The following is a 26,405-nucleotide window of genomic DNA, read 5'->3' as shown; positions in this document are numbered from 1 at the left end:
GAGAGAGGAGTCCCGCGGCTGGAGTCCACCTGTCAGGCCGGGGTAAAGTTTCAGGATGAGATATAGAGGAGAGGCGAGCGCGGCTAATGGCCGGAGAAACTACTGGTCCTGGGTCTCGGAGTGAGCGGAGTGCAAAGAGAGTCTCAGCGTTGCAACTCCGCAAATTGTTTCATCATCGACTCTCATGTTGTGTTTTCGAAACCAAGTTTGTGTGTTTTGATTTGTTATCCCTCAGGAACACAAAGATTTTCTCTTTAAAACGATTATAAACAGCAAATTGTCACACAGAGAAGCTGCTCTGTTACTTTATAAATATCTGAATCAATTAAATTCTCTCAATTTAAATCATTGATGCATTCTCACTCAGTGGAATCGATATTTATCATTAAGTCTGTGATATGAGAGGAAGGCGCTTTAACAAAAGCAAGAAACGTTGATTTCACATTTAAAGGTGAAGGCTGAACAATTTCTCAACATGAACAAATAATGATGAAAACACATATCTTCACAAATGTTTCACATATAGTTTCACTAAAGATATGATTTCCTAAAACATCATAATTTGCAGGAATAACAATTTAAACAGAAGTAACTATTGTCAGTTTTGGAATAATACACTTTTAGGATTGTAGAATTTTCAGTAGGAGACAAGTTTGAATTAATTCCAGTGAACATTTTTAAGATGAATTCACCAACATTTTCCTGTAAATGCTTCACTGTGTTTCAGTGTCTGGTGAAGAAAAATAAAAATTACAAGTACAGGTGAAAAAGTGTGGATTGCATTTCTGGTTTGGAGTTCATCATCTGAATGAGACATAATAAGCAGCCGGGTCAGTTCCCTTTGATCCAGTTCGGAATGTGAATTGAAACTGTGTGTAATTAACATAATAATGAGAAGCAGAGCTCCGTCCTCGGCGTTTCGGTACAAACTGGAAACGAGAGGAGAAGGATTTCCAGTTTGTGTCGCTCTGCAGAGAAGGAGAAGTGACTCGAGTCCGACGATGCCAAGCAAAACCTCACAGTTTGTTTCCTGGTGAATAAACATGAGGCTCCGAGGGGTTTGGTACTCTGTAATTTGGCTACTTTTATTCGAGCAGGGTCATTTTCAAGAGAAATTACAAATTAAGAATTCAATAATACTTTTACAAAGACATTTCAGGAAAGATTCTTCTTCAGTCATGATATCATACATAGTATTTAACAGTCCCTCTTCATTTTTTAGCTTAAAAAAAGAAACAAAGATGAAGAAAGTGGAATTTTTTCAGTCGAAAATACAGTGTTTTCACAATTGTATAAAAGTTCCCAAATTTGGAATTTTCCAGTAACTGGAAAATAAATGAAATAAAATAAAATAAGATTAAACTTCGCATTTCACAATGTTTCAAAACACAATAAATGCTCTCTTTACGTAAAATTTGCCCCTATGATCGACACCATGTTCCTTTTTACTAAAATATATCTATATATTGAAGAACTATAGTACTGTACACAACAGTATGAAATAAATAAAATTAGGAAATATAAAATGGGCCACATAAATAATGTTTTTTTTTTTTTTATCCAACCTACAAATAAAATGAATGCAATTTGCTGTTTTCAAAATAAGATAAAAAAAAAATGGTTTGGTGTAATACTGACAAAGTTAAAAAGAAAAAGAAACTGAGAAAACATTGCACAACATAATGTAAACTAAGGAACTGATGCCTATAAGTCTTAATACTGACACGGGTGCTTCAAAGAACAACGATGAACCATTTCATAATACTGAAGCTGGTGAAAAAAAGTAACCTTCCTTTTACACAATACGAGGGTGGCACTTGCAGAAAACACACAGGTTAAAAGGTTTGCATATAAGGCTTCTTTTTTCTTATCAAAAACACCTTACAAAGGCTTCGTCCTTCATTTTTTCTCTCCTCCCCCACCGCCACTCCCCCCCCCCACCCAAATACCATCTGTCCATAAACTGTATTTTTCCCTTAAAACGAAGGTCTCTTTGAAACGTCATCCTCTCCACAAAAAAAAAGAAATCCCCTCCGAGCTCCTTCGTACAGTCTTTTTTTTTTTTTGTTTTTCAAATTCCTTCGTGTGAAGCTGATTCCAGAGGCCGGAACAGTGTGGCTGGAGATGTTGGTGACCGGGCGACAGGGCAGAACTAAAGACGACACCGCAGGAAGGGAGGTGACAACAAAAGGTAATATCGAAGGACTGTAGCGCAGACACTACTGCTCTTTTTCCAACACTGTATAAATATATACATAGGCAATACTTTTTATTATTTTTGTTCATGATTATAGAAGCGGAGTGCAATTTGTACAAGTCACTAGTTGTGCTATAAATACTATGGAACACAGGGGTTTATTTGAGGAAGTTAGCACCACACATATTTTTAGGCCTTAGTACTGTACATTTTTTGAAATGTATTCATTTATTCATTGTTCGGTTTGCATAATGCAGCTTATTTCACAAACCCATGCCTCCCTTCCCTCAACGCCTCCTCCGGATTGATTTTTGAGTCCATGTCTTGTTTGGCAGACATCTCTCCCCCCCCTTCCCCCGAGGAGTCTGTCAAAGAAAGCTTCCCGGAAGCTTCAGGCACGTGCACGTACAGCTTAAAAACGGTGTTTTAAACCGAGCAGGTAAGAATACTGAACCGAAAGTGTGAAACTTAAAACTTTTAAGATTGGGAAGCTTTTGAAAACGCTGCCGCCGCCGCCGCCGCCGTCGCAGATTACATGCCGTCTTCCATCGTGTCCTCGTGATCCGATTTGGTTTCCGTTTTGCCGTCCAGCGAGCTATCGTCCATCGAGTGCTCTCCGTTCTCCTCCTCGTCCCTCAACGTGTCCGGGTCCGTGTCCATGCTCTTGATTTCCTCCTCCTCTTCCTCAAACTCGTCCTCCCTCCGTCCCATCTTGGCGTACGTTCCATCCACTTCCTTCCGTCCCTCTCTGATCCCTCCGTTCACCGCGTCGTGCCTCAGTATGGCCTCGCGCTCGGCCAGCTCCGGGTAACCCTGAGGTGTCATGCCCTGCAAGTAGGCCCGGCTCATCAGCAGCTCTGTGGGCTCCAGGTGGCCCTTCTCACGGGCCTCCCGCTCGGCAGCCTCCCGCTCCTCGGCCTCCCGCTTGCAGTAGGAGTAGCGGTGGTTCATGTGCTGCGAGTAGGAGCCCGAGTGAGAGAACCTCTTCCCGCACTTGTCGCACTGGTAGGGCTTCTCCCCCGAGTGCAGCCTGGAGTGCTCGATGAGATGGTGTTTGTGTTTGAACGCTTTCTTGCAGATCTGGCACTGGTGCGGCCTCTTGCCTGTGGAGACACAAAGAAGAGAACAGGGAGGTGAGTCGCCCGCCTCGCTCGTCCTGCTGCTACAACAAATCACACATATCAAGAGAAAAGCAAAACGTTGAAGGGAAAAACTCGGATGAATTGGATGGCATGGAGCAAAATGACATCACGGAGCATTAGATCCAACTTTGACTTACGACTTAGGGGCTATTTGTTTATTCAAATTGCGAACAAGATGAGAAAGTGCGCTCGCATTCACGGGCCTACATTATGGAAATTCCCTCCCGCGGTTAAAGCATGGAGAAACTCGACCACAACTACTTATTCTAGGCCCGCGTGCCCCGCTGATGGATGCAACATAAATAAACTACTGCAAAGCAAACAAACAGAGGAGGCGCGACAAAGGAGTAAACAAATCCGGGATGGGCCGGAGGACGGGGGGGGGAGGCTGCGAGGGGGTCGCCCTGCTTATCTCCGAACACAATTCAAGTTCATGGTGACGCCCGGGCCTCCGTTAGGTATTGGGTCGGGGTTCCTCCGTCTACCAAATCTGACGTGGAGCTTGGATGCCGAGGCCGAAACTGGAAACCCAAGCTCGCCACAAGGGCTGAGATGGTTTTAAGACACGAGGCCATAAACTGTCTGGCTAAATAAATGTCCTCCGGCTTGTCCTGTGGCCGCCCGGCTGCTTTTACACTGTTTACTCGTTACCTGCCTTTGTTTGCCACAGCTAATAAGTCTGATCTGGGCTCTGTTCTCTCCCTCACTGCTGCTCGACACGTGTTGGAAATATGGCCGCCCCCGCTCACACAAATCACATGACTCCCCCCTGACACCCGCGTCCCACCCGCCAACAGGCTTTCAAGCGCCACTTCTGTCCAACATCTGGCCGCCTCGCCTGCACTTCTGAGCCTCGTAACGTTGCTCAACACGACACGCGGTGACAAACACACGAGAGAGAGAGAGCGCCGCGTCCTGAGCGAGCTGCAGGGGGCGTCGTGGAGATAATGCGCCCCTTTTTCTTTTGCTTGTTTTAAAAAGTTCGATTCCGATGGTGCGCCCCCCTCCCTCCCTTTTATACGCGACCAGATAACATGAAGGCGGCATAAAACACGGAGCGCTCGGGCTACAGATAGTGGATGAAATAAATGATGCAACCCAGAGAAAGAGGATCTCTGTATAATAACTATAATGAAAGACTTGTTATCAGCGCTCGGAAGCTTCTGAGCGCTGCTCTGGAGATCTGATCTATCTCCAATAATGGGGCCGATAAAGGCATTAGGAGCCTTTTTGCTGGCTTTATACATCGAGGTGAATTGATGTGTGTCTTTTGAGATAGCAAAATGGTTAATACAGCGGGATATGATTGGAAAATAAAGGGTACAATCACTTGAAAAGCTGAAGCCTCCCTTTGCCTGCCTACACCTGCATTAATTACTGACTTTAAGAAGAACACACAACGCTTTTAATCCCACATCACACGTTTCAAAAAACTGTTTGAAATCAAATCGTTGGCATCGCAATCCTGTCAATGAAGAAGCACGTTACATATACAACTGAAGGGTTAAACAGAGAAAGAAAAGAGGGAAGGAGGGGGCGGGGAGGGGGGGTGGGGACATGTAATAAGGGTTCATACTGAGAGGAATTGGCAAACACAAACATTTAGAACAAAAAAAAAAAAGCATGGGGTTTAAAATAAGGGTCTAGAACAGTATATACCTGTGTGTTCATATTTGTGTCTTAGAAGGGAACTGCTCTTCTGGAATGTTTTGTCGCACAAGTCACACGCGTACATACCACTTTCGGTCTTCTTAATCTTCTTCCGCGACAGACAGGAGTCGGGGTCTGTCATGTCGTCCAGCCCTGACATGTAATCTTGTGTACCGTCGAGCAGGTCCCCCTATTTAAAGAAGAAACAACAAAACAAGGGAAGAAAGAGAGAAGAGACAAAAGAAACAACAATCAATTTGCTGCTCGATTCATGGAAATACTATTTACTCATAAAGCAAGACAATCATTTTGATATCATTTTATGAAGCTTAGAAGTTTTTGTGTTGACATGATTATGTGTCTAGAGTATCAGGTCATTTTTGACTAAATTCTTAAAATATCTGAGTAAATGTAAAGTCTCTATTTAAATAAAAGCGCCTTATTAATGCCACTATAATAAAACAGTAAACTAAAGCCTTCCTCCCAAACAATCCCTCTTTCGTGAATCTTTAACCGCCGGCACACGCCACCATTGATTTCTTATGAAACTTTCAGCTGAGGAATAAAATCACAGACATAACGCCGTGTTGTAACTTTGGTACAGGGCGCGTTAATTCGCTCGTTTCCTTTTAAACGTCTCTTTTACGATGGAGATTAGACCTGAAGTCGAATTGATGGGGAACAATATCTGAACATTCTCCAAACGGCACGTAATGATTCAAATCAGAGGGCGCACCTTAACGGCCAATATTGAGGCACCACAGCTTTTCTTTAATAATTGTGTGTGTGTGTGTGTTGGATAATGTGTGGACAGCCCTGCACTGTGTTTTAAGAAGGGGCCACTATCACTCTGCAATCAATTTGAACTAAACGCCCCGTAGCTGTATTTTTAAAATCTAATTTAATAACTTAGAATAGGAAACATTATTAATACTTTTTTTTCCTCCCTTCATCAAAATGGTTCCCTCTATGTTAAACAGCCCTTAGCATTCACTCGTAATGAACATGGAGACTGTGCATTATTAATCCACATGTAGGAGCTCATTTTGGCTGCGGCTCTCTGTTTTAAAATGCGGCAAAGTTGCGACGGGGACATTTTCAGAGAAGCGCTCCACGGCTGCGGGGCTCACCTTTGTCATTTTTTTTACGAAGGCCTTTCACCCATATTTAATAAGCAGAAATCTGGGTTCAGGCCCGAGCCGGAAGACGTCTGGAGTCTGGGAAGCGTTAATGTATTCCACACACAGCGGCAGAGACATTTACAGAGGAGAGTGGTAACAATTAGAGCTTTGCCGAGATTAGATTCTAAGGCCGCTGCGTTGCTGGTGTTTATCTGAACCTGATGCTGGTGGATATTTTCTTGTGCCACTGTTTTTAGGCTCAATCTGCCTTGTTCTCAGGGTTGAAAAGTATAAATTGAAAAACTAGAGAGGGATTGTGGGTTAATCTTTGGCTTTTTGACGAGTAATATGTTTGATTAACGTAATCATTTTCTGCACCAGCACTAAAATAGTCCCCCCCCCAACTTCCATCCCAGGCTGATACCCGTGTTATTGTATTACTGAAATATCAATTTTAGGCTAAAATGTCCCCTGTCCTCCTTGACACCACTCTCTTTCACCCCTGGGCTCTTGTCGCAGATGTTTATCTCCGGTGCCTCTGCCAACTCGGTCTACCTGAGGTGAGCCTGTCCCTCTCCTGACTCTGAAGTCATTTTCAATTAGCACAGAAATGAGTTCAGATCATTTTTGGGATTCTGAGTGAGCCTGGGGCTTTAGCAAAAACCACAGGTGGCTAATTTACCTGGAAACCTGGTTTCCGCTGGTACTTTCTCCTCTGCTGCATCTCGGCAAAGGTAGCCGCCCCTGCTGCGTAAGTGTAGGCCATGTGTGGCAAGAAGCCCATTTGATCCATGCCCGGGTAGCCCCTAAGACCGGGGATGCTGGCCTGCATCGGGGGCATGAATGTAGCTGGTGGAAAAGCGCTCTGGGGCGGAAGTGACGTGTACAGGGGTTTGCCAGCAAACGGGTTCATGCCGAAGATGGGGCTAGTGCTTTTTTCTAGGTTTCCGTTGTTGGTCGAGCCTGAGAAGTCCCTCTTGAGATAGGCCAGGTTCAGAGGCTCTTCGAAGTGCTCGCGGGGAGACGGAACGCTGTTGTGGTCGATGGTAATACTGTTGGCTTTAGGTCTGCTCTTGACAGTCAGTGCGTGCTTGGGTTCCTTCATGAGCCTGGGCACGGAGAGGTCCAGTGGCTCGGCCTGCAGGTCTTCTGACGTCAGGCTGTTTGGAGTGTAGGAGCTGCTGTGGGAGTTTTTGGAAGATGTGGAGGACAGGTTGAGTGGGGACGGGGTGTTGCTGCGGGAGTGCTCCAACTTCTCGCCCGCAGGTTTGGTGCTGCCGCCGAACTGGTGGTTTTTCAGATATCTCAGCGAGTTGTCACAGTTGTTGACGTTGTTGTGGAGCTCTGCTATGGAGGGGGACGTGATGTGATCAGCAGGTTTGATGAGTGAAACAGGTGACCTAGCTGCCCTTGAGTCTTTTGGTGGAGTGTGGTGGTTATTTGTTCCGACAACCATGTCAGTGTGGTTCCTGTGCTCTAGTGGTGGGGTTCTGGTAGTGGCGTAATGATACATCTTCCGCTGATCGAACCACTCCCTGACAAATTCCTGAGGGAGGCCGACCGCTATGGAAATCTTGTGCAGCTCCTCCGAGTTGGGTTCCATGTTCATGGCGAAATACGCCTTCAGCACGGACATGTGGTCCCTGTAGGGGTTAATGGGCCCAGTAAATCCCTTCTCGGACAACATGGGGGAGGTTAAGTGGCTGTTCTTCTCCATGTACATGACTGGTTTGTTGGGCATCAGGTTCTCACTGGGCTGCAGCACAGCTTTGATCTCCTCGTTCATATTACACAGGTAGCGTTCGTGCTGATGCAAAGGTATTGGCCCAGTGAAGGATTCTTTGCAATATTGGCAAGCGTAAGGCGTAAACATTTCCTGCACCTTCTCCTCCACACTTCCTTCAAGCATGTGGTTGGATTTCTCTCGTTTGATATTGCTAATGTGTCTCTTTGAGTCTGTGGTCAAGCTCTGGAGGCAGGCTTTGGCTTCGTTCACTTTTTCTAACGTGTAGTCGATGATGCTTTTGGTGGCGCCGTTGTGATTGACGAGTGGAAGACCAACCTGAGCCCCCGACAGTGCCAGTGCCTGCTTCTGCTCTTCCACCTGGGACCCCAGCTCCTTCATGTAGGCCTTGAGCTTGGAGAGCTCCTCCGGCTTGCAGTCCATTTTCTGCCTGGACACGGTGTTGTCCACGATCTGAAGCACCTTCTGCACCTCACTCAGGTTGTTCGCCAGCGGCCCCGGGAAGCCCAGGAGCTGAGCATCGAGTCCGGCGATCCCGAGGTGATGCAAAGGGCTCTGGCCGGTCGAGTTGTGGTGGATCCCCAGTGGGCTGTTTCCTCCCATGCCTCCGTTCATGAACGGAGCTCCAAATCCATGAGACGCCATCATCAGCTTGTAGTCGTTGAAGTCAAGGGGCTCGGTCTTGATGTTCATGTGGTTGTTTTGTTCGTGATGGCCCAGCGGCTTGCCGTTCTCCAGCTTCTGCCTCAGCTGGGTGATGGCGGAGTTGGTGGGCGAGGAGGAGGCCGAGGTCGGGGAGGAGCCGGTCTTCATGTTGCTGCGCATCCTGCCATTGACGGCAATCAGGCCAATGCACTTTTTACTGCTGATGTGGGAACTGTATGAGCCCGAGTGGGAGAAACGCTTCTTGCAGTTGGGACACTCATACGGTTTTTCACCTGAAACAAAAAAATATATGGTGTCAGACGGCTTATACGAAAAATCTTAGGCTTATATGAACAATACAATCAACTGGCTTGCTTGTATTTTACTGTTGAACGTAACTCAACATGGACATTTTAACAACATCTGAGCAGACGGGCCAGGGTCAGCTCAATATCTAATTTGACAAAAAGGCAAATCAAAGTTCTTTACATAAGGCAAAGGAAAATACTTTTAGGAATGTAATTAAAGTAAAATGAAATGAGTTCAGTGTCCATTAACAGCAGGGAGGGTCCAAAATAAACCATGAGGAATTTCTGCAGATTCATGGAGTTCTTAAATCATGTAGATGACTATTCAGAAGGGGGGGGGGGGGGGGGGCAGATATCTGGCCACTCACCACTATGAATCCGGAGGTGTTCCTTCAGATGGTGCTTGTATTTGAAGGCCTTGCCACACTCGGTGCATTTGAACTTGCGGTTGCTGGCGGCTTGGTTGAGCATTTGGTGCTGTGAGGGAGACAGAGGGAGAATCCAGGTTGAAAAAATACAAACGCACACATAACTTTGGGGTGAGAGTTCAGTAAATAACCACAATTGGTCGGCATGACAGCAAGTAACAAGCCAAACGGCTCCTGTCGCCAACAAAGCGGCTTGGCTTCCTCCTCCCGCCTCCGCCGGGCGGCTACAGGCAGCGGCGGTGATAACAGAGAGAATCACATACTTTTTAATTTCCTGGCTCCTCAGCCAAAGGAGGCATGCCTTTAGAATTTGGCAGCGCAGAATAAAAAGAATAAATGAAAAGAGACTTTTTTTTTTACAGCGTTTCCCCCTCATTACAACCAGGGATCTGATCTGCTTTTCAATTAATTTGGGCCTAATCAGTCTGAAAGGTATTCAGAGTGGTCTGTGAGCGCTCTCGCCCTGCGTACCTGTATTCACAGCAATTTGAATTACACTTTGTACTTTTTCAGAACAGCCTCAAATGTCTCTCGGTAGTTGGGGCTTTTTGAAAGACCTCAAATGTCTCTTTAATAATCTTAGGATACGGAACAGAGCATATAGGCGCAGCCTTGATTCACTGTTCAAAGGTAAACATCAGTTGCAATCCATCAAATTTGCAATTCAAACAAGGCCTGTTCTCTGAAAAGGAAAAAAAGAAAATAATAACCAGCAACAACAGCAGACCTGGGTGTGTAAACCTGGCTCGTCACTCATTAAACCATTAATTCCAAGTGGGAGGTGAGCACGTTAAATGGTTAGTAAATAAAAAAACAAAAAAAAAAAGAAAGACCCATTTTCTGTAGAGCTCGCTAGGGGGAAAAAGATATGGCGACTCCCTCCTCCCAGTTCAGCCTTGACAAATGCTGGGGTGTGTGCTGACTCTACCCACATTCCTGGGGAGACAGATGGTGGCGCACAGGACACTGGGAGGACTGGGAGGAATTGTTCAAACAGCCCCAACCTTCAAAGATCAAGCGGGGAGAGTCGGGGGCCCCGCCAAGCGCCGGAGAGGGACCCCACTGCTCGTATGTTGCTGAGTTGCATAAACAAACAGCAACAGCTGCTTCAGGGCCCCCACCTCCACCACCATCCCCTTAACTTCCCCCCCGAGGACCCCTGCCCGGTAAAGTTTAGTCTCGCCACCACTGCTAATAAGACACAATCGCTCCGTGCTCTTAATTGTGAATGGCACCAGCAAAATGCTCCGTCTCTCCTTCATGGCTCATTGTCGGTGCGAACGCCACCACCGCTGATTGTGGGCGGGGACCCGACTGGATGTTTGCATATGTATAACCTCTAATTAGTCATATTTCAGCTAAGTGCTTAAGAGGAGGAGGAGCATTAAGGCTTGTAAACATACAAGACAGAACAACATGGCACATGATTACCTTTCAGGACATTATTCTTGATGTTAATCTGATTGCTGCCGAGTCCTCCTGTTAGTTAGTTGTTAATTGCCAAATGTTAATTCTCACATAAATACATGCTCATTTAGATTTTACCTCATCTTCTAAACACGGTGAGGTGGAAATGATGTAGCCTATTTTTTTTTTAACGCTCATGGTTTTGGGGGTTTGACTGAACAGACAAAGAAAAGAGCGCCACCTACAGAAAGCCTGCCACAAAGGATTCAAAAGAAGTGAGACATCACCTCGATCTCAGCTCGAGGATTACCGTTTAAACAATCCAGCTAATTTACAAATCAAGATAACCGGCTTTGTGGCAGGACCCACGGCGCCTGTATGGCAGCGTTTGGCCGCGGCCTCGACTCTGGAGGGGAGCAGCAGCAGCAGCAGCATTGTAATATGAGGATTGGGACGGCGGCTCACTCGGCCGGCCCATCTGCTCACGTTTACACCCAGCTGGTAGATCAGGTGAAAGTGCTGGCTGCTGACATCTGATCAAATCAGCCCCAGTCTGAGCCTGTCATCCTCGCTTCAGAGAGCACAGCCCCCACGACCTGCGACTGAGCGCTGAGATGCATGATATCATCTGGGATTGGCTGATTTCTTTATGAGAACACAAAATGTTCTAGTTGTGCTAGCGGAGGAAGTCCATGAAAATATGAAATGAGGTAGAAGTGACCTCTTTTTTTCTTCTTATGTTTCCAAAGGGAGCAGAAACCTTTACTGAGAATGTTATTAAATTTGTTTGTTTCCTGGAGTTTTCCGATAATTATCCAAATCACAAAAGTAAATTGAACTTCGGGTCATTTTTCAAACAAATCCCTCGGTCATAATCCTCCTTTAACGCACAACCACCGACTCCATCGACTTTAAAATGCACTGCTCCGATTTGACTTCACTCAGAAGTTGTAATTATCCCCCCCTGATGTGTGAGAAACTCTGAGAGCATGCAGTTTCTCTTTTTGCCACAATCTATTTCACCTCGCATCTTCGACTTAAAGCTGACGAGCGAGTTAAACGCCCGTGACAGCTGGATGATTTTTTCACCTCACAGGACTTTAAGGTGATTCATGCTATCCGCTCACACGTTCAAATTATATTTCAGACATGTTGGATATAAATCGCTCGAGAACGTTCACGTATACACAGATGTTTATGCAGTGCATGAAATTAGAAGCGGGGGGGGCGGGTGGAGTTTGATGGAGTACTACGTCTGCAGGCTGCACCAGAAGAACATTAAAGGCCAGGAGTGAAGTGAAGTTAAGGAGCTGATAAAAATTTCCAAATTGGAAATTAACACAATCATTCGATCGTGAACATGAGACTGGAAAATCATATCAGGGAGGGCCATCAAAAAACCATTTAGGGCCTCAATTAAAGTTATTACCATTAAAGGATCTGCATCTTCAAAATGCCATGAAAAATTAATAATGATTGCCAATCAGAAAAAAATGATCTCTTCTCTGAGGGATCAGAGCATATTAGAAGTGAAATGAAATATGGGGACGGGGACAGGAAGAGGAGGGGAACACAAATCTTCTTTAAACTTGGCTCACCTGATCCCTCGCGGGCTTGTGTGTGGCCATGTGCCGCTCGAGCTGCGTGCGGTAAGCAAACGTGTAGTTGCACAGGGGGCAGGCGAAGTTCTCCTCGTTCTTCTCATGGCGGTACTTGATGTGCTCCTTCAGCGATGTCAAACGCTTGTAGCCCCGGTCGCAGTAGGGGCAGGTCAACAGTTGGGCGAAGGCATCTGGCGTTCCAGGTGGCAGGTCTGCACGGGAGACAGCGGGGGGAGGAGGAGGAGGGGGGGGCAGAGGGGAGGAAGGGGAAGGGAAAGCGGGCCAAAAGGTCAGCGAATCAATGGCAGCTAACGGGCGGGCTGCCCAGAGTGGTATGGGAGTTATCTCTGCAATCTGCTCCACATGAGAGCCTCAGTGTCAGGCTGGCATCCGCTGCACTACGACCTCCTCCCGACTCCTCACACACACACACACACACACACACACACACTTGTGCAGCACTCGCATTACACACTCCGAGTCTCAGTTTCCTCGACATAGTAGCAAACATCATGACACTGCATGTACACAAACACACACACATGTACAAAGTTGTACGCGGAGAAACTCGCCACACACGATTTTTTTCTTGCAGCTTCCTAATTGTTTTAAACTTGCCACACTTTAATGCAATTCTCCCCAACATGTTCATCGTGTCACGAATCTTGAATTATGGGCCCGTTCCAGTTCAAACAACCCCCCCCCCCCCCCCCCCGGCCCCCCCTCAGTTTTTTTTTTTCCTTTCGGGGGCTTCGGAGGTGCACTATCTGATTTCAAGCCCCTGCCCAGCTGTTGCTTAAGACTGTAGGTAAACACCGAGGCATCCGGCGAATCTGTGGGACCAACAGCTGCCCGGTCGTGTCAGTGTGAAGAGCTGCTGCTCGGCTCAGACTTTCCTTTCTTTCCCTTTCCTTTTTTTTTTTTTTTACCTCGCCTGCTGCTCTGTTACTGCAACACTCGGGCTTCAAGTTCAATATCACCACCAAAAGGGTTTTGAGTTTTATATTAAAAGTCTGATAATGAAGTATCATTAGATCCTTTGTTATAACGGTGCCAGTGGGGCACCTAAGGAACATTTGAGATGATCTGTGGAAGTTTGAAGCAAGCTGACTTTGCTGTCACAGACGCTCACACCTGTTCTTTTCCTCCCCCCCAGATATTTTTTGGTAGCTACACTCACCTCTGACCCCTCCCACCTTCCCCTAGCAGGCTTCTTACCGTTCTCCTCGGGGCCAGTTGCCTCCGGCGTGCCCAGGCGGGACAGCTCCTCCGGGGCCTCGGGGTAGATGATGGCGGTGTCGCCCCGCTGCAGGTATTCTGCGATGCTCACCACGTGGCTGTCGCCGTCGTCCAGCTTCCGCTTGGAGAAGAAGTCCTCGAACTCTGAAGTGCAATCCACGCTCTTGACTGAAGGGGAGGCGGGGGGGGGGGGGGGGGGGGAGAGAAAGGAAGGGAGAGGAATAAATTGGATTCATTTTCTTCTCCAGAGAAATGTCTTACAGGAGGATATTGGGAACATCTTGGTGGAAATGCGATGAGGACAGCCGCCCTAACACATTACAGCAGTGCTTTGGGGAGAATACATCTGAATTACTGGGTTTGCTTGTCACGCCACGACGGCTAAAATAAGAACTGTAACTTAATCCGGCCAGAAGTCAGCGATAAGGCGGCTACCATGAGCTGCTGAGGAGCAACGTGTGGAAAAACTTCCCTCAAACTTCAACTCATTTACTCATGACAGAAAATCTGATTCTCTGTTTAGGGCTGTAAAATAATAAAAAAAAGGGAAAGACGCTCATACAAGCAGAAGCCGGAGTTAATCGGCAACAGAGCCACGTTTCCTCGTATCGACTTTCACATGTAAGGTCAATCAAGAGATTGTGGCTTTTGTTGATTCTGTGTTGAACAGATTATCAAGGCCAAACCACAAACCAGCGCGAAAAAAAGACAGAGACGAGCTTTTTGCCATCGCTGGGCGGAATGTGTCTTAAGCCAGCCAAAGTGCTGAGGCCACACAGTGCGTTTTTCTCAAATTATTTCCCAGTCCCCTCTCTTCAGGGAAACTGTTAAGCTGCAGCGTGGAGATAGCTGCCTCCAAAAACAAACCAGAGCTAAAAGAAATCAGCAGCCTTCATTAGTCAAGGGGATGGCCGACTTTCAAAAATCACACACACACACACACACACACACACACACAGACACACACACTGTTTACATCCTGGATATTCTGGAGGCTGTTTGGCTACGTGAACCACGAGAAAAAAGGAATGAAGTCTCATCAGACCTCAGCTCCTGTTAATTAGGCTTTTAGAGCGTGAGCCAAGGTGAGGTTTAAAGAGCCATTTGTTCGCCGGTGATGACTCCTCGGCCCAATTTGTGAAAAGGTCAAGGTGGAAGATGTTCGCTTGTCAAAAGTGGCACCAAAATGTCATCGGTGCCAATGGATTCTTTTGATAAGCGTGATGGAATCGTTTACCTCGTTCTCATTAGGTGATTCGTCTTGGTTTTTGAAGACGGCTCGGCTGATTGTAAGAGACTCATTGTTTGTTTTTGTATCGTTGTGCAAGATGAAGAGCTGAGGGAGGAGGGTGTGGCTCGGTGCAATCACTTTTTTGGATCAGGGATCATTAGAGTAAATAGAGCGAGAAACTCTTTCCTCGCCATCGCTTTTTCTTTTCGAGTCATTCCGGATGAAAAGTGTAAACCTAACGTTATTCTTATAAAAAGGAGAAATGGCTTCTCTTTCAGCGACGGGGAGGAAATCACCTGGATCAAAGTGGGCTCTGGCACCGGGACGCGATCAAACGCCTCATCTCTCTAAATGGAGTCATGTGTCATGTAGTGGCTGCGAGCTTCTACAGTATTGTTTCAAAAAAAGTCTTCTAAGCTAAATGGAAAACATTTGCTCTGCTTGGATTTTCAGCACAGTGAGAGAGAGAGCGAGGGAAAAAGTAAAAGTGAAGTATAAAACACCACGAGCACAAAGTCATAGTAATTAGAGCTGAAGGCGGGGGGGGGGTTCTGAGGCAGGGCTGCGTGGCATTCTGTGGGGTGAGTTTGGTTTATTCTAACAGCATCCGGGGCCAATTGTCAGGGTGGCCAGGATGATATCATGGAAGGGGGGGGGGGGGCGCGGCTGCAAATCAGCTTTGGTGGCTTAATGAAAAATGGCAGGTAGGCGGGCGGCAGGACGCAGACTTAACCAGGGAAGCTAAAGTAAAACTAAACGTGTAATCAAAGGTTCCATAAATCAGAATGCACTTCCAGGGATTTGTCTGTGTTGTCATTGTGTCAGCGGGACACGATTCTCCCACTAATTGCAGATTACTGCTTTGGGAGGTCATTGTTTTGTTGGTATTTAAAAAACAAAAAAAGGTGGTAGCGGACTTGGGGTCAGATCCCACAGGGACATAAACATGTCTCCCAAGAGAAGAGTGGAAAAACACACAACAGCAAAACACAAACTCAACATCTTCACTCGACTCACCTGTACCGTTTCCAACTGCCTGCAAAGTGGCGTCAGGCCCCATGTTGTCGAAGTCATCTTTTATTTCATCTGCACACAAACAGAGGAGAGGAGAGAAAAAGGGGGGGATGAGCGGGTGAGGGAAAGGGAGGGCGAGTACCCCTGCGTCCCGAAGCATCAAACGCCGACAATGAGGCGTTTAAGACGATGGTACGGAGGAGGCAATAAAGGCGCCGCTGTGCATCGTTTTTGTTTCCGGCATGCTTAATGAATGCTATCATCTGCGCCAGACAGTGACTTATTTACCTTTAACATGACAACAGGCGACGGGGGAGGGCGGAGAAAGCTTCAATCGCCAAACAGGGTGATTAAATACAACGTGGAGCACATCCACCTGAGCAATCACAGAGCTCCAGCCAACGCGCAGCCTGAGCTTATTACTCCCCGGCTGTGACGCCGCTGCAATCCTCCGCATGCAGGATCACGCTCGTTTTATCATATGTCACTTGGTGGATGCTTCTATTCGGCGCGTTGCATTTTTTATTTCCCCCTTTTTTTTGTTTTTTTTTTTCCATTCGCCGCAATCCCTGGCAGAGAGCTAACGTCGCTGCTGCTGACAATAAGAATACAAGCCCCGACCACAAATGAAGAGTTTTAGTTGCACACACATCTCTCAGGGGCAGAGGCGCTCGGGAGGCAGAAATAACCTCATCGGTCGGGGTTAACCTAAGGTGGGAGGAGACAAAGAATTAATGCTTTCTGGTTCTGAGAATGAAACAGTTAAACCGGAAAGCTATTATTTCAAAGCCCCCCCCTTTTTTTTTTAGGGGTTTTAATCCTTAAAAGATCGAATTGCAATTGAAAATACACAAGGATTCCTTCACTTTTTCCAAACGTGGAACATTCTTAGACATTAAATCCGAACATGTAATACTGTCTATTCACTGATGGATCAGTCTCATACCGTTTATCATCACTCTCATAAAAAAGTAAACAGCGACGTGGCACAGCAGAGTTCTGGCTGCGCAAAGTTTTTTGTCTCCACCCGCCCGAGCTCAACTGCTCCTGCCTCAGAGATGTGCTGGATAACCGAAACCTCCAGGAGCGCTTGTTTGAGCAGGACCAGTTCTTACTGCCAATCAGGATAATGGCGGCGTGTCTGTGTGGACGGGCAGATATCGTCCTGGCACAGGTGAGTCCAGGCAGTAAATAAACGGTGGGATGCTGACAGGCTCGTAAACCCCCCCCCCCTGACTTATTCATCCCCTCCACGGTCAACAGGAGGACACTGACTGGACAATCAGCTTAAGGAGCCCCTGGTTCCTCCTTCCCGCGTCGCCGGTAAAAAATTAAATCAAGGTGCTTCCGAGAACATGGGGGCTTTTGTGTTGTGAGGAAAAAAGAGAAAAGGGAACGGGGAAAAAAAAAACCTGCATTGTGTGTCTAACACGCATCTGTTCCTGCTCTGCTGCTCCTGCAAGGACATTACAAGTGTTGCATTGTGAAGATTTGGAGTTTTTTTTTCTTCCCAGTCCACAGCAGGATCTGATGTATCCCACTGTCCCATGGCTATTAAACCAGGATGAGCGCCTACATTGAGAAACCTGGCTGAGATATTACAGGAAAGGTTGTGGGTGTATTGTTGATAATCATGTTATCCTGCTTACATTACTCCGCACAAAAGCCAGAAGCAAAAGGGTTTTTTATTTTTGGTTGGAAACAATGGGCTTAATAGTTGTGGAATGCTTTCTGAGGCTCGCAATTTAGGGTTGTCCTGAAATTAAAGATTTTGGCGTCTGCAGTGAAATGATAAATACCCCTGTCAATGGCTCCATAGAATAATGACAGACTGTTCTGGAGGGGTATGTCCTAGTTTAAGTTTCCCCTCGCTGGGCTTCTTTCCCCCCCTCGTCTGTCTCTCTCTGTGCATTTGATTGCACGTCTGCCAAGCGGCATCACAACCACAGGCGCAGTATGAGAAAATAAATGGGCTTTTAACGACATAAATTAAGCTATGACAAAACAAAACAGATAAAAAAAACAAAAACTCCTCCACCACAGATTAAAATATACCCACAAGTATCAGGTATCAGCATGTTTGCACCCCCCCCCTTCTCTCTGAACATGGTCAGAACTCCCTCACATCTCCGTGTCCTTGTAGGCACCGTGTTTGCGTTGGGTAATCAAATTTGGCCGCATACTTCGGGTCTGACGCGAGGGGGGATGACCAGTGGGATTTACTGGTCCTCCGTTCTCCCCCTATTTACCTTGGAAAACTTTTGTTATCTGTGGTCTGAAAGGGAGGGGGACTGCCGCTTCCAGCAGGAGGTAGGCTAATACCACGTACACCTCGCCGCTGCGGCCTCTGACACACACATATATATACGTGCACGCACCAGTGCCAGTCCTGAAACTCATTCAAACGGGACAAAGTGTGATCGCGGTGAGCCGGGCGCCGGCTCTTTCAATAGGGAAAGAAAAGCTGCTGCTGCACAGAGAGGAAGAAAAAAAAGATTTTACCCATTTCATGACTTTATCTCGTAGAAAAGAGAAAAGTACAGAGAAACCAAAAAAGAGAAAAGACGAGGGATTTGATTTCTTCTGGAGTCCTTTAGGCCACAGATATGTGCCTATTCTTGGTCATGGAAAGCATTTTGGATGAAAGTGTCCACTAAATGCTGGAGGAGCGTGTTTTGTCAGCAGTAAATCACAGAAGACCTGAGGCGGTAAGGTACACACCTCCTTGAAGAGCGATGTTGAGGTCTGAGAGCCGACACTGGGCCCAGGAGGAGTCCAGAATACCTTGGGCCAGACCATAATTCCACCTATTTTCATAGCAGCTCTGATGCTGTTTATTTTGAAAACATTCCTGCTTTAACGGCCGGTCACTGTCGCTTTTAAAGTTCCGCCTTTGTGCGTTTGGCCTCATTCATCCTGAATCTGTCACGTTTGAGTAAAGAATTTAACAGTTTCAGAACCTCCAAAATAAAGAAAGGTTTTATTAAAACAGATTTTTTTCGTTAAAGAGCTTGGGCCAATTCTGATATTTTTAGATTGAAGGGGATGATAGTAGATATTTTGTGTCAGTGTTCCATCCCTTCATTTTACAGCCAAAGAAAAGTGTTTGCGTCTGAATTTCTTTTCTTGGCCGGGATCAGAAACGCTGCACTTACTCCTGGATAGAAGAGGTGACAAATTAATGAAACTAAAACCTGACAAAGAAAAACAAGGATCACCTTCCTTTCTTTTTTTAAACAGACGGCCACATTTTGGCAAAAATCTCATCGATGAGAAAGATTGTGTTTTCGAACAATGGAGGGAACAAAATATGTTTCCACAATCCGATGAACAAGAGGGAAAGAAATGTCTACAGCCCGCGACGTGAAGTCAGAAATCCTGACGCCCTGCGGAGGGGTTTTAAAAACGCAGGTGATTTATTTTGAAAATGTCTGTCAGTAATAATGATGTCATACTTTCCAGCACATCGTGTCCAGCCTCACTGTGGGATGAAGGAATGTCAAGGACAATGCCAGACACAAGACTCTGATTGTGCCCTGGAATCAGACGCCGCCGCTCAGTGATAAACTTCTTGTTTTGTTTTTCCCTTCTTACACACACACACACACACACGCAGCAGATACGTCTCCGAAAGTCGTTTAGCTCATGAGTTGTGTATTTAATACGTCCAAAGAGGGTGTGTTTGTGTCTCAGGGCAACATTTTATTGGGCTTATTCTTCAACTCCTCAAACTCCCGCGGCCCCGGGATCAGCTACATTGACTCACGCTTCCGAGACCTGTGTGTGATAGAGGAGTGACGAGCAAATCGGTCCGAGGAGGAAGGAGGGAGGGTGCGAACTTATCTCAGGCCTCAGTTATGTGCTGAGGTATCACTGTAGACACTTAGGCACCGAGGAAGAGAGAGAGAGAGAGAGAGAGAGAGAAAAAAAAAAACACTAACACAGGCTGGGAAACATAGCACCCGCAAGATTGGGAAAGAGACTCCCAAATGCTCTAATGAACTTGACTTGCTCTCTGAAATATGTCAGACGCTTTATCACACAAGAAGCATATTATCTGGGAATTGCAACATAGTTGAATTACAGACATTATGGCACCGCAGGTCTTTATCAAATAAACAATTACCGTATGCAACGACAGCTTGTTTATCCTTTATCTTGATTTATTTACCAAACTGTCTTCTCTCCCTCCCCCTCAAGGAACCATCATGAAGTGTTATTTAGGAGAAGCAAATGCTGATATACCCACTATAGTTTCTTTTTTCTCCCACCCCCTAATAAATGTGCAATTTTCCCCCATATTAAAATTTAAGACTGCTGAATGTTCCCCCGTTTTTCGGCGGCGTGCACAGCCAGTTCATTAGCAGAAATGAATAGCGGGAGCCCGGCTCATTTAAATGGGCTGTCTTACATGACTTCTCGCCGTACTCTGTTCCTGTCACATGCTTCCAAGAATCATTGACTCTTATTATACATGTAAATGGCTATCATAAAAATAAAAATTTCATTTAAGATTGTTAATGACTTTTTGCGGCAGTCTGGCTTCCTTTAATGATTATACCCTGCCCCCTAATTAAAAGTATTTATCTTTCAAGCATCCGTGACTGGGGCCCCTGCAATCAGAGCTGTGAGGCACGAGACCATAAGTCAGTCAAGTTGGTGGAGGTATCACCTGCCTGGGATTAGGCAGCTTGTGAGGGAGGAGGTATCACATGGCGTCAGTCATTGTTGAGGGGAGGGGGGGGGGGGGGGGTTATTGAATTACTATAAACACTGATACAATTTGCCTGATACAACTTCACATCTCACGTTTCCTGCAGAGGGAATCACGTCTCTTGTTGCCTTTTTGACTTTCTGCATCTCGCGGGCTTCTTTATTCTTCATGAGGTAACACATTGCTGTAAATATGAATATGAACGGTCTCTGTTGCCCACAGAAAACAAAGAAAATCATGTCTGTCTGTCTTTCTGTTGCAGGAGCGTCACCGGGGCTTCCACTGTCAGACCTGGCTCAAGCAGTGTTTGCAAACCGCTCTGTGGGGTTTGTTTGAGTCGACTCAGGCACCGGATGGGGGGGGGGGTTTACGCCATAAGACGATACCACGAGTGGCAGGAGGTGCACACAGTCGCAATACAGTATCTGGAAGTCAGCTTAGGGGTTGTTTTTGTGATTGACAGCTCACCTGAAGGGTTTTTTAGGTTTTGAAATATGTTATTTAAATAAGAAATCATCTGTTTCCCTTTCATGCCCGAGTCGATATTCATTTCTAATTCGAGACACTTACCAGTACCGTCCACTGAGGCACTCAACATGTCGTTGTCAGGCCAGATGTGCTCCACGCCGCTGTCGCGCATCTCGTCCTCCTCCTCCTCCTTGGTCAGCAGGCCGTGGCTTTCAGCGCGCGGCGAGGTGTCCGGGTTGGTGAGGCTGGCCGGGCTGCCCGAGCCGTTGATCATGGGGTCTTCCTCGGAGACGGGCAGCTTGTCTTCCTCCTCTGTCTCCGAGCCGGTCTCTAGCACGTTCTCATAGTTGAGAGCTGCAGCACAAAAGGGAAAACAGAGGAAGGACAAGTCCGGTCAGTTATGGGGAGTTTGGAAGAGGAGAGCACAGAAACAATGTGGTGTGCGTGTTGTGAATAAATGGTGGATGTCGTGGAGTCGATTTGCCAACAGAGTGACAGTGTGTGTCAGAACCAGAATGTTTTACGATCAGATCTTCTCTGAGCATATCTGAAAGTTTGAGCAGCTTTTAATGGAGTGGGTGTATACAGTTAAAACATGTACATAAGGATAACGGAGTCTGAGAAGGGATAGCGACTTGAATAGAGGTATGTTCCCAGATCAAAAAAGGTCACCCCACATCACTGTATCCTCCAAGGCGTCGGCGCTTTTTCTCTTTCCTTTTTTTTTTTGTTTGTGGGTTACACCCCAATTACAGCATTCGCGACTGGAATTTGCGACTGCACCACAGCGGTGGGCAGACAGCTGTCGAGGAGATGCGAGTCAAAATAGCCACTAATTTCCAGTCCTGCTCACATGCCGCGGATACCAACGAGCTGCACCTTTCAGGACGGCTCTGCTCCGGAGCATACCCGTCACGTCTGAAATGCTCCGCATAGCACAAGCAATATTACAAATGTCTTTGCTGTGCGTACAAAAGGCTTAACCTATAGTCATTTAGATTATTCACTGCTCGTACCCCCCTGGATGTCTTCACATTTGCATTGCCAGTGAACCATGAACATAAATATAAATGTTTCCCAACATATGAAAATATAGAAACACGACAGGGCCTTGAGGCCGACTGACTGCACACACCCGGGGAGGTAGGCTGACACCCCCCCCTTACGCACAACTTCAGAACAGCAGGAGCGGGGCCCGCCTTGTTCCACAACACTCAGGTCCCAGACATACGCCTGCTTTTCTTAAAATAGACAGCCTGTAAATAAGGGCTGTGAACTCAATCAAAGGTGGCTCGCGTGCAAATTAGTCACCGCCATCGGCAGCCATCGGCCGCAGTGTAAATCGTGGCAGAGAAGGACGTCAGAAGACTTATTGGGGGAGTGCAGATGGAGCACCAGGCCAGCCAAAAGCATGGCATGGGGACACACCTCATTGGCAGCTTGTGCAAGAATGTTCTGCGGTGAGAGCCAATCATGGGAGGGCCCAGGGTTTCAGCTGCCATAGCGAAGGTGGAGGCTTTTTTTTAACGTGCTTCAGTTGAATTTATGTTTTGGAATCATAAAAAAAAAAGCTACAGCAAGTCCATATGTCAGCAGGGTCTTTGGTGGATATTTTATAGATTTAAATCGAATAGCTTTGACACGTCAAGTCGTCCTTTGAATTTTTGCAGATAAATAGTGTAAAATATGCTAAACGCCTCACTTTGAGATCCTATAGGGAATCAACAGACTTAATTAAGGCAATTTCTGTGTCAAAATTACAGCGGCCGAGGCTGAAAAGCGTCCCTGCCTCTTGAACTTTCCCAGAATCAAGCTCGCCAGCAAGATGAGGTTCACGCATGACATTTCTGAAGACATTATACATATGAAAAGATAATCCTCCCCACATCTCCTCCTAACACGTCTCTATACGACCGACTGGTCTGCACTTGCCTTCAGCGAACAACTGCACAACAGGTGCAAATTAAAATGAAAACAGGGCTTTCAAATGTGGGAGGGGAGGCGACCGGGGGGGGAGGTGGGTGGGTGGCAGGCGGGCGGGCAAGAGGGGGTGTGGAGGAGGAGGAGGAGGAGGGTGGGAGTGCGGTGACCTGCCTCGAATACCAATCGACGGAGGAAACAAAACCTTTTCAAGAGGTGTGATCACAAGGGTTTAGGCAAGTTCAGACTCAGTAATGCTCCCTGGAGATGACAAAACCCGAGGCCGGAGACCCAGGAGTGGAGCGAGACATGAGGAAATCCTGGGTGGTCTCATATCTACCTTGGTACCATTGATATTGTGCCTTTTGTTGAGAAGCTGTGTACAACTTTTGAAAGTTAGAAGTCTCCAGGAGGATTGGGTCACTGGAAAGTTCCCACAAAAAGAAAAAAACAATTTCGGGGGTCTCTCTTTTTTATTTTTTGCAGCATCAACCCTGAGATGTAGAACTTTTTTCTCAGCAAGGTCCCATCAGCTCTGTGTCCCCCAGCTCCTGGAGGAGGGGGCAGCGGCGCAGGGCTGGTAGAACAAAAGGCCAAGAGGCTTGGGAAGCTATCAACCCGTCACTGTGAACCTGATCTCTGGATGCAGATTCAATGATGGAGGATCAGGGGTCGCCTGAATGAAATTATCTAAGGCTGGACAAGTTTTAAAGGGCCCATTCTTCCCCAATAAAAGGAGCGAGGGCGCTTCTTTTTGTTTACCTCCACCACGGCAACGCACACCGCTCTGACTTCTATACTCCCACGTCGGGGGAAGGAGGAACCATTGTGCACCTTCAAACTACCAGGGTGCGAGTGAGAATATCCTAAAGAAGTGGAATAGCCGGGCTTCTACTTTTATTATTTTTGGAGCCGTTTTTTCCGTCTCTCTTGTGTCTCAAGTTTCTGAACAAATTTCAAGCGCGGGGGCGTTGAACTGTCTCCGGGAGCTACAGTCCACGCAATCTTCTGAACGTCAGCTGTCTCCTCCGCATTCAACGTATACCTCCAGGAAGGCGGGTTGACAGTGGGGTGCTCGTCAAGTCAACTGCGTAGTATTAACGTCAAGAAAGCCGCCATTGTTTGGGTGCCACCGTTGACAGGAGCCTCTCCCTCTCCGAGCACGAAGCATCTATTGGTATTGTGTCACGCAACAAAGTAATTCTAACCTACCAATATTTCGCAGGCAGCACCCCCCCCACCCCACACACCCCCACCTCCCCAACCTAGCTCTTAATCGGCCCTTTGTGTTCGCTGAGGAGCGAGGAAGACAAAGAAAAGATGATGTTTACTTCTCAAATGCCTCTCCTCTTCGTACCTTAAGTGTCATCCACGACAAAGGCAATTACGCCTGACACTTTACAAACTGTTGCTACCTGTTTTCTTTCTTCTTTCGCTCCTCTCCTCTTTTTAATCTCTCCAACCGTTTAAGGTAAATAAAGGGAGTCTCTTTGACTTGAGTTTGGCGGATAATTAAAATGACACATGTAACAGCACAATTCTGACTTAATATTGGGTTTGAAGCTATCTGACATAACCCTTTCACAGGCCTGGCATTATTCTGTCACTCAGGAAAGCGAGGGAGTACAGAGGAGAGGGGAATATTGTATATTGATTAGGATGGCTCCGAGCATTAGCAGTGACAGCCGGAGGGAGAACCAGGGAGCAAGGGAGAAAGTCTTATTAAAATCTCATCATTTCTATGATGAAGATAAATAAAAGGAGTAAAAAAAACAATGGCGGGAGGCAATACTTCAGCTGTGACAGTTGTGTTCTGCAGATACTGCGAAGCCAGTGGCATTAATTCAGTGCCGGGAAACAAACTCCAAATCCAAAATGATTGTATTTACAAAGCATCAGGTTTGACAGTGAACGAATGGCTCCATTGATCAAAAACGCCTTTAATGTTTGGAATCATAATCGACTCCTACAAAATAAAAAACACACAACAGATAACGCACTTGGTGTGCGACATTGACGACAGTTGTCGGACCACATGCCACATTCAAAGACGGCCCAAAGTCACTCGGAGGAAATAGGCAGTCACCAACTTGTGTCTTTGATGGTGACCCCATGCATCCATTCGTCAGAAACCTTTGTGAGGAAGTTATGAACGCATGGGATTTCTTTCAAGCTGAGGGAGCACGCCATTAAACTGTCAGTAACTGAGTTTCCCTCTTTGATTGGTGAATTTACATTTAAGTCTTCCCATACATTCTTTTGTTCAACATCCAAGCATTTTTTCGCACACTGGTGAAAAGTTGAATAAACAAATTCAATTAAGTAAAGCAAGTTGCGAAGGTGCTTGGTTGTAAACTATCAGGAAATATTGAAAGCCTCAATATCAAGATAGTTGGTAATTTAACATAATTAAACAACATTTTAGCAGCTACAAATGAAGGCAAAGACGAGAGATGGATATTTCAACACGTCTTAACCCTGGCCTGAAAATCTTCCCTTCATTCAGCAGCGAGAGCAGAGGTGCTCCACCTGCGCTCTCCAGAGCAAAGCCATTTCACAACGCCGACAGGTATAATCACATTTATTTAACGCTCCCCAAGTACTGGTCCAGTGCCCAGAGGACGGCGCACTAAAAGCCCTTCCTGCTCCGGTCTCCGAGCCAGAGAGAAACTGAGCTCTTTGTGCTCGGCAGGCCAATGGTGGAGGTGATGGCTGCGGGGAGAATGACTAACACCCACGTTTGTGCTCTCACGCTAACCCCGGCTGACTTTTTAGTCGAGTGTCGAGGCTTAGCTCCAGGTGACACGCTCGGCCTCCTACGCCGATAATGAGCCAGGACATTCTCCCTATTGGACGATAACTGCTTGCGCTCGCTCCCTGTCTCATGAATGTGAGCCAAGCGGATCACCTGGATGGCTGCGAGGGCTCCAGTCAGTGTGTGTGCGTGTGTGTGTGTGTGTGTGGGAGGGCATTAAGGTGGAAGCGAGGTCGCTGCCTTATGGCTATGGCCAGTGGTAGTGGATTCTGGTGATGACCTTTTGTCTGCCATTGTTCCTGTCTGCAACAGTTTAAGCACTTCCCCGGGTATAAACTCCTGTCTGAAACCTCACACCTACAGCGAGTGCACTTACCTCGTTATTAAATAAGCAGCTAAACCTTTAACATATCTTTAAATGGCTCTAATGCCATTTCTCCGATTTTTTCTCACTTGCCCAATTCGGTTTATTTTGTTGAAAATGAGACATTCCTATTTAAACATGAAAATCTCTTTTAAACAGGTTTTTTTTTACCTTTTTATATATATTAAATTAAAATTTGAATTAAAATGTCAACCAAATAATTCAAAGCTGATATAATTTGCTCAATGTCCGTTCAAAATAAAGCAGCTCGTGGAACTGATTTTCCCTTCAAACGTCGGTGCTGTCTCTAAGTGAACTCAAACACAAGTCACGCCAGACAAAAGAATCGCAGACGTGTTTGGATATTTTTGCGCTATCTTGTCTCGTATAATGGTGCGATCGAGCACAAGGGGCAAATCAGGGCCAAGTCGGTGAAAGGACGGTGGCAGAGGGCAAA

The 26,405-nt window shown here is 46.4% G+C and overlaps 1 protein-coding gene across 2 annotated transcripts in view; it reads right to left on the bottom strand.

Annotated features, from left to right (window-relative positions):
• Positions 1 to 1,055: 1,055 nt before the first annotated feature.
• zeb2b (zinc finger E-box binding homeobox 2b) overlaps positions 1,056 to 26,405 on the bottom strand; it is an 81,019-nt gene continuing 55,669 nt past the window's right edge. The window contains exons 3-10 of one of the 2 annotated variants that reach the window (XM_062380726.1): positions 21,012 to 21,263; positions 15,731 to 15,799; positions 13,462 to 13,650; positions 12,241 to 12,455; positions 9,176 to 9,284; positions 6,793 to 8,792; positions 4,999 to 5,179; positions 1,056 to 3,300 (exon numbers count right to left, since the gene is read on the bottom strand). In XM_062380726.1, the coding sequence (XP_062236710.1) occupies positions 2,729 to 3,300; positions 4,999 to 5,179; positions 6,793 to 8,792; positions 9,176 to 9,284; positions 12,241 to 12,455; positions 13,462 to 13,650; positions 15,731 to 15,799; positions 21,012 to 21,263 (3,587 nt within the window). In that variant the 3' untranslated portion in view covers positions 1,056 to 2,728. The remainder of the gene's footprint in view (positions 3,301 to 4,998; positions 5,180 to 6,792; positions 8,793 to 9,175; positions 9,285 to 12,240; positions 12,456 to 13,461; positions 13,651 to 15,730; positions 15,800 to 21,011; positions 21,264 to 26,405) is intronic. The other variant, XM_062380725.1, reaches the window with a different exon arrangement.

Source organism: Platichthys flesus, chromosome 22 (genome assembly GCF_949316205.1).
Source record: "Platichthys flesus chromosome 22, fPlaFle2.1, whole genome shotgun sequence".
NCBI classification, from domain to species: domain Eukaryota; kingdom Metazoa; phylum Chordata; class Actinopteri; order Pleuronectiformes; family Pleuronectidae; genus Platichthys; species Platichthys flesus.
The sequence above is the reverse complement of the archived record's forward strand: the minus strand, read 5'-3'. Positions and strand labels throughout refer to the sequence as shown.